The 8,869-nt window shown below is 37.8% G+C and overlaps 1 protein-coding gene across 2 annotated transcripts in view; it reads right to left on the bottom strand.

Moving 5' to 3' along the window:
• Positions 1-1,272: 1,272 nt before the first annotated feature.
• Positions 1,273-8,869, bottom strand: part of GPM6A (glycoprotein M6A) — a 138,069-nt gene continuing 130,472 nt past the window's right edge. For both annotated transcript variants that reach the window (XM_040588784.1, XM_040588776.1), the window contains exon 7: positions 1,273-3,558. In XM_040588784.1, coding sequence (XP_040444718.1) covers positions 3,406-3,558 — 153 coding nt within the window. In that variant the 3' untranslated portion in view covers positions 1,273-3,405. The remainder of the gene's footprint in view (positions 3,559-8,869) is intronic.

The following is an 8,869-nucleotide window of genomic DNA, read 5'->3' as shown; positions in this document are numbered from 1 at the left end:
ACTTCTTAAACTGGAATTTCCATTTAACTACACCCTTTTGTGCAGCAAGAACCTGCACCAAACGGATTGATCCACAATTGTTTTTCTTGTTTCTGAAAAGCACAATAGTCACAGGTTTAAACTAAGTACAAAAAAGTCTAGTAATCAAGATCCATGTAACTTACCTCAGGACAAATCAGCTTAGTCTGTCAACAGACAAAGAAGAGTCTGGAATAAACCAAATATGCACAGACTGTAAAGTATATCAGTTATGACTGATACGCTGTGCTGGGGGAAGCTCCTCTATTCCCATGGCTTGCACTGCTGATGAAAAATTGTTTGCCGTTATGGCATGTGTTCACATCAAGAGCACCCAAAGAGCTATATAACATCCATTTAACTGAGAAACAAACACATTGTAGAACTGTATTTCAATTACTTTTCCTTAGTGATATCATGTTAATTTGCACAGCTATAGGTTTCTTTTAACCATTGAAGTGACTTTACATGCACATAAGTATTGTTATCAAGGTCTTAACATATTAGCTACTATAACATCCAGGTGTCAGTATCCTCAGCAACATTCTAACTGATGTCAGACCAGCTTCTGTTGAGCTGTTCCTAATGACACTGCAGCAATGTGAATATTGCCCAGTTAATCTCTCTATTTATATGTTAAAAATGTAACAAGTATAGTTCATGCTATCTGGCTCTATCTAAACCATGAAATTCTACTCTTAGAAATTATTTTACTCTCTTAAGTTATATAATTTCTGACACTAAATGCTGATTAAGAGACATATTTAAAGCAGTCTGAGCATGGGCAATGACCAGGAGTTTTAATTCAGTGGAACAAACTACCCAAAATAGGCACAATTTCTAACCATGGAAAGGCTGCACACTGTACTTTACCTATGTATGATTTGTAAAGGTACAGACCAGTGGGAATTGTGCCATGAAAGGGGATAAGAATATCACTCTTTAGAGTCCAGATTTTTTTTTAATTATTCATCGCAATAAGAACTTTTTGTCACAGATTTGGCAAAGACATTCTCTAATTAACATAACATCTCAAGATTATTATATTTAAAATTTTACTCTTTGTTCTTTTAATTTCTGCAAAGGGACTATCTCTTTGAGCATCTAAAATTAAGTTGTACAAAAAATATATAATATTAGGAACAGTCCTCCAAAGCAAGGACAATAGATGGAACAAGCTTCTTTCATTTCTGGTTACAATGATTTGTCTAGTATAGGCAAAGAAAAAACTACACAACACAATTAATAAGTACACAAAGTACACAAGTGTGTTTATTACATTTTTGCAAGCACTTTGTTCTACATTTCAAAAACGCCACCATCAAGCTGTTGGCACATTTATGTACAAAACAGATTAATTGTAATGCCTGCTACAAAGCATTCTTTGTGAAAATACAAACTCTAATACCAGAGAAAAGCCAAAAGCATTAACATCATTACATGAGTTTAAAAGACATAGTTTTAAAAATCAGCACAAACGTTTTAAGACACAAAACTGAAACACTACAATATAGAATCCAAAAAGAGGTTCCTAATACTTTTTGCAGAACTGTAATACCGGTACTGCACATTATCAGAAAACTGTTGACCCCATAGGACAGCCTAAGTGTAAACAAACAAAAACAAAACAAAACAAAAAAATCAAACAAACAAAAAAAAAAAAAACCCAAACCCCCAAATCAAAAACACAATCAAAAAAAACCCAAAACAAGCAAAAGAAAAGAAAAAGGAAAAAAAATTCAATCAACTAATACTACTTAATGTATTATCATGCCACAAGTAACTATAGTATTACCCTCTACTTACTACAAGAATTGTTAAAAATTACTGATGATGCGTGACTAGTAATCATACAAAGAAGAGTTTTACTCAAGAAGTTTTATTAGAAATGCACTTACACTGAGAGAATTCACAATGGTCCAATAAGTGCACAAAACTACCTAAGATTTTTAACACTGACAAAAATGTCTTGTCAGGCTACATCACTTTAAAAGACACTTTACAGCATTCTTGTAGCATTAGAAATAGGCAAAAAAAAAAAAAAAAAGAAAATCCACCAAATTTGGTCCAATAATACTGACTTTTCTTAAATAGGGGTTTTTGCGCTTTTTTTTGGTACAAGTAATTCTTTCAAATTAAGATGAGCTAACTTTCTGATAACATTTTCCTATCAAAATAAAGGTTCAAATATATTACTACACTTTCAAATAATAAGCTCTGTAGCGGTCTTTCACCTTACTTCAACGTAATACAGGTAAACCAATGTGTAGGAAAGCTAGAAGCCAAGCTATAACATTTATGGAAGTTTCCTTTAATATATCTTTTACAGTTCAGACAGGTGCAATCCATTTAAATTTTTAAAGCAGGTAAAAAGACATCTGACTCCTACAGCCACTGTATTTGGATATATTACTTTCATAAATGTAGCTAAGCAGTAATTTCTTACATCATCACATGAACAGCTCCAATTTAGCATAACCATCATTGAATTAAAGAGAGATCATTCTGTAAAAAACTATGGATAACTATATCACTTAATTAACAATTGTCTATATACCATAACTCTTTAACAGGTAGCCGTGGTATTGAATTCCTTCAAAAGGCAAGTGGCCATGCATTGTTAGCACCACGGTTTGCATGCTCACAATACAAACAGGAATTATCACCCATGGAACTTTGAACAAGAGAATATTCTTTAAAAACATCAATAATAATACAATGTTAACAAAGATAAGAAGCACTTTTTTCCTTTTTTTTTCTTTTTTCTCTTTTTTCTTTTTTTTTTTTTTTTTTTACCCACTATTACAAATTTAGAAATTGCACCTTTGATTGTTTAAAACGTTCTTAGGACCTTCATTCAAGCTGATTAGGGTCCATCTGGCGAGTTTTCCAAATATAAAGGAAAGTCATCAGAATTTTTTCTTTATATATTGTACATCATGTACAATGGTCCCTTTGAAGTATACCTGTAGTTAAAGTAGTTACTGAACTCAAAACTAAAAAGTATAAAAAGCTACTTTTTTTTTTTCAAAAAACATATAAGAAACAATGCAAAAGGTGTTATGCATAACACATACAAAGTGATTAAAAAAATCAAACACATATTTGTATTTGATAATAGTTTAGTATCCTTGATTTAGCAGAACTAATTAGCTTAAAAGGATTCAGGAAAGGCTATTTAGGAGCTTTGTGGTACAGAATGGTCACACAAAGTAAGAACTAATTAAGAAACCAAGTGCTAGACAACCAAGAATTGTACATGGGTGATATGTAAGTCACCCAAACTATCTTTTGTGAGAAGCACTTTCAATTGTTTTTAAAATGGTTGGATGGCCTTTAGTTAAACAACAAAGCATTCACATGTTAGAAAGTAAGACAGGGTTTCTTTTATGTGTAAGCATTGAGCCGCTCTTTAGAGCGAGTAGAATGAATATCATGAAGCTCTTGTTCCTCCTTTGATTTAATATCCTCATATTTTTGCATTCTGCAAGCATCTTTCACATAGGCCCAGTTGGCAGACAAGACCATGAGATAATGGACCTGCAAGAGAGGAAACACAAAGTCAGGAACCCAGAAGGCTCGTCAGAACAGGGCACATTCAGACTTGAAAGCTATAGGTCAGAGACCAGGTTTTCATCAGAAGGAGCTACACACGGTTAAGTTCAAGAAGTAGTACAGCAATGTGATTGAAGTTCAAGCCTGAGCTTCATTAATCAGATTACTCAGCTCACAGCTGTTATTCTTACCATGACTAGGAGTTGGTAGCAATGGTTATAAAAAAACTTGAAGGAACTGAAAAATCATCAAATAGTCCTTGCTTTACTATTTCAGCTACTCTGCAAATCTACATAAAGAAATGCCTTCTGGTTATTTCTTGCAGACTTTCCCTCACTGAATCACTACTTGCAAAGTAGTTCCTTAAGAAAAAGCTATGCTGTCAACACATCATAGTCTTACAGTTACATATCTAATACAATTACAGAAAGATTTGCTACTTCTTTTTTAAAGTTAGCATTAGCTTCCCATTTAGCCATAACTTCTTTAATCTATAACCCCAGCTATTTTTTCAAAACAAGCTAATCTGGCAAAAAATTGTCAAATATTGAAAAATATGGTCAGCTAGGCAAAATGTGACAAAATATAGTTACAAATAAACTTGAGGTCTTAAACGGGCACACACCTGTCACCATTTAATAATCTTATGTCACTGTTATATTAATTATACAATTTATGTAAATTTTTAAAATGTAAAGAAAAATTTTAAAGTGCTTCATACAATTTTAAAAGACAACTTCTGTATACATCATTAATGGAGCAGAAATGATGTTCATGTTTCATGTAAATTTTTGAATATGTAAATATACTTATTTTTAAAGAAAACAAAATTAAGAGCTTTCCAAGCGTTCCATCCAAAAATGAAATGGAAAATTATCTGAAAAGATGGTGAAAAAAACCTCACAGCCTGTGGTTATTATACAACTTATTTGCCAGTATAGGAGACTGGACCTGACTCACTTGTAGCTAACGCAAGTCACTGGAAGAGCTATGATGGGGATGCCAGAAAGGCTGTGAATACATCTGAGGATTAAACACCAATGTAAATGATATTGGCAATATTCTTACACGAACAACTGGGTTTTTTCACAGGGCTTTGAATAAAATTAATCTGAAAGGCAGTGAAAAGTATCTTACCAATAAAAATATCATGTTCTGTAAATGTTTCCCATCATAAATAGAGGATTTAAAACACCTTATTTGCCTTTGAGATGGAGCTTAGTTTCTGTTGGAGCAAAGAACTGCTCTCCTGTCCACTTCAGCTTCCCAAGTCTGGGCCTTTTAGGACATCTGCAGACTTTGAAAATTTTCCTTTCAAAGGTGGACCTCAAATGTCCTACCTTCAGTCTGCTGAATCTCCTTGCAGGGAGCCTCTGACCTTCTCAAAACTTGTCTCCCTCTCACCTTAAGACATGCTCTGTTGGCTCTGTATTCGGCCAGAAAATAAAAATCTTCAGTAATGGAATTTAGCTGGTTTATTCTACTACTCTCTGGATATTTATTCCTCCTCTAGCAGGCTTTCAGATACTTTCTGATAAAAGCATCCCTTAAATTGATGTTAATCAACTGCCTCAGAGTCCACAGATAATTTCCTGATATCAAAACGTTTCCACCCCTTCCTAAGAAATTGAGAAACTAAACTAGGATGCAATTAGTGGAAAATGGATAGAGTAATCATAAAACCACCTTGAGATTATGGAAATTCTCCTGTTCATATCAGCTTGTTGTAGATCTATGAATATCTTGGATTCATACTAAACGAATAGAACCAATTTAGTATATTCTTTTTTGGAAATGCCAATGTTGGATTTTTTCACAAATGCTTGGTGGCAACTGTTGATGATTAATGCAGGATAATGTACATTTCTTAATCTGTATAATTAAGATCAAGGAAAGCATTCTGAAACCCTTCACAAGATCAAATGTTTTTGGTGTCTGTTTTTGTCCTGGTGGTTTATGGCAAGCTTTCATGCAGTTAATCCTATTTGAGGAATATGGACTGAGTTGAGGAGCCATAAAAGAGAAAGAAGTGTTCAGAGAATCTGTCCATTAGGAAAAAGATTATAGATAGTAGTATTTCTACATATCTTTAGGGTTTTCTTAATAACTTATATCCTGGTTTTGGCTGGGAGAGACAATTTTCTTCTTAGTAGGCGCAGTGTGCATCACAGAGTGCAGGCCATAGTTTGCTTTCACCTGGAGGGGCATCTAGTACACCTGGAATCAACTGCCCCAGAGGTGGAAACACAGCCCTACCATTTGCCATGGATTGATGCAGGCTGTGCTGGAACAGGGTGAATCTCTGGCACACCTGCAGTACTTTGATGATAGCATCATATGGGGCAATACAGCAGAGGAACTTTTTGAGAAAGGGAAGAAAATAGTCCAAATCCTTCTGAAAGCCAGTTTGGCATAAAACAAAGTAAGGTCAAGGAACCTGCAAAGGAGATACAGTTTTGGGGGAATAAGATGGCAAGATGAACATCGTCAGATTCCAATGCATGTGATCAACAAGATAACAGCAATGTCTCCACCAACTAGTAAGAAAGAAACACAGGATTTCTTAATCGTTGTGAGGGTTTTTTTGAGAATGCACGTTCCAAATTACAGTCTGATTATAAGCCCTCTTTGTCAAGTGACCCAGAAAAAGAATGAATTCTAATGGGCTCCTGAGCAATGACAAGCCTTTGAACAAATTAAATGGGAGATAGTTCATGCAGCAGCCATTGGGCCAGTCCAGGCAGGGCAAAATATAAGAAATGTGCTCTACACCGCAGCTGGGGAGAATGGCTCTACCTGGAGTCTCTGGCAGAAAGCACCAGGAGAGACTTGAGGTCAACCCCTAGGTTTTTGTGGCCAGGGATACAGAGGATATAAGGCTCGCTACACTCCAATTGAAAAAGAGATACTGGCAGCTTATGAAGGGGTTCAAGCTGCTTCAGAAGCAATCAGTACTGAAGCACAGCTCCTCCTGGAGCCCTGGTTGCCAGTGCTGGGCTGCATGTTCAGAGGGAGGGTCTTCTCTATGCATCACACAACTGATAATGCACGAAGTAAGTGGGTTGCACTGATCACACAATGAGCTCAAATAGGAAATCCCATGTCCAGGGGTCTTGGAAGTGAACATGGACTGGCCAGAAGACAAGAGAAAGAGGTGACACTTGCTGAAGAGGCCCCTCTAAAATAAATTGCCAGAACATGAGAAGCAATATGTCCTGTTTGCTGATGGATCCTGCTGTATTGTAGGAAAGCACTGGAGGTGGAAGGTGGCTGTATGGAGTCCCCTACAACAAGCCACAGAAACTGCTGAAGGAGAAGGTGAATCAAGTCAGATTGCAGAAATGAAGACTATCCAGCTGGCTTTAGACATTGCTGAATGAGAAAAATGGCCAATACTTTATACTGACTCATGGATGGTGGCAAATGCCCTGTGGGGTTGGTTACAGCAATGGAAGCAGAGTAACTGGCAGCCTGGAGGTAAATGCATTTGGGCTGTCACATTGTGGCAAGATATCACTGCCCTGGTGGAGAACCTGGTTGTGAAGGTACGTCATGCAGATGCTTACATGCCTAAAGGTCAGGACACTGAGGAACATCAAAACCACCAGCACATAGATCGGGCTGCTAAGATTGAACTGGCCCAGGTGGATCTGTATTGGCAACATAAGGGTGAATTATTCATAGCCCAGTTGGCTCACAACAACTCAGGCCATCATGGAAGAGATGCAACATATAGACAGGCTCATGATTGGGGGTGGACTTGACCATGGACACTATTGCACAGGCTATCCATAAACGTGAAATATGTGCTGCAATTAAGCAAGCCAAGCAGTTAAAGCCTCTTTGGTTTGGAGGATGATGGCTAGAATATAAATATGGGGAGGCCTGGCAGATTGACTGTCCCATGCTCCCACAGACAATGGTGGAAGGAACCACTGGATGATTGGAAACATACCCTGTGCCCCCATGCCACAGCCCAAAACACTATCCTAGGCCTTGAAAAGCAAGTCTTATGGCAATCTGGTACCCTAGCAAGAACTGAGACAACAGAACTCATTTCTGAAACAACTTCATAGACACCAGGGCCAAAGAGCATGGCATTCAGTGGGTATATCACATGTATCATGCACCAGTCTCTGGGAAAATCAAACAATAGAACAAAACAATACAGTGTAAAGACTAAGCTGAGAGCAATGGGTGGTGAGACCTTCAAAACTTGATACAGATTTAGCAAAAGCCACTTGGTTAGTCAGTGCTAGAGGGTCTGCCAGTGGAGCTTGCCCTGCCCAATCAAAACTTACGTACTGTGGAAGAGGATAAAGTCCACGTAGTCCACCTTAAAAATACACTGGGGAGAACAGTCTGGGTTATTCCTGCTTCAGGCAAATGTAAAATCATCCATGGGATTGCTTGTGCTCAAGGACCTTGATATACTTGGTGGGTAATGTGGGAGGATGGGAAAGTTTGATGTGTACCTCAAGGGGGTTTGATTTTGGGTGAGAATAGCCAATGAATTAAATCGTATATACTGCTATAAAACACTACATATTATCACTTCCATGGCAGCTATATGTGCACCATGGCACTGGGCACCTCACAGCACCTGTCTCTGCCACTCCAGATCTGGGGACCTGAATCCGACTCCCTTTCATTTGCCACATTAATGAAGAATGAACATTGAGGAAGAGACCAGACGAGGGCAGCAGTGATGGATTTGTAACTGACTTCAACATGCAACAATCCAACACCAAACACCGTCTTTCCTGCAATGAAAGGCGGTTACAACACATGGAGCCCAATGCCATGGACTAAATGAATTCAATGGACTCTTATAGGGGTGGTCCATAGACAAAGGGAATGATATATGTGTACAGCAAAAGACAGGAAAGGTGATGGTATACTGGAAAGTGTGGCATGATGTAAACGGTATGGAATAAGGGGTAGATACTGTCCTGGTTTCAGCTGGGATAGAGTTAATTTTCTTCTCAGTAGCTGGCACAGTGCTGTGTTTTGGATTTAGTATGAGAATAATGTTGATAACACACTGATATTATTAGTTTTTGCTAAGTAGCACTTACTCTAAGTCAAGGACTTTTCAGTTTCCCATGCTCTGCCAGTGAGCAGGGGCACAAGAAGCCAGAAAGGAGCAGAGCAAGGACAAGTGACCCAAACCAGCCAAATCGATATTCCATACCACAGAACATCGTGTTGAGATATAAACCTACAAACCAGGGGTAGTTGGCTAGGGCCACTGATCGCTGCTCAGGGACTGGCTGGGAATCAGTCAGTGAGTGGT

The sequence above is a fragment of the Falco naumanni genome, chromosome 1, assembly GCF_017639655.2.
Source record: "Falco naumanni isolate bFalNau1 chromosome 1, bFalNau1.pat, whole genome shotgun sequence".
Taxonomy (NCBI): Eukaryota; Metazoa; Chordata; class Aves; order Falconiformes; family Falconidae; genus Falco; species Falco naumanni.
The sequence above is the reverse complement of the archived record's forward strand: the minus strand, read 5'-3'. Positions and strand labels throughout refer to the sequence as shown.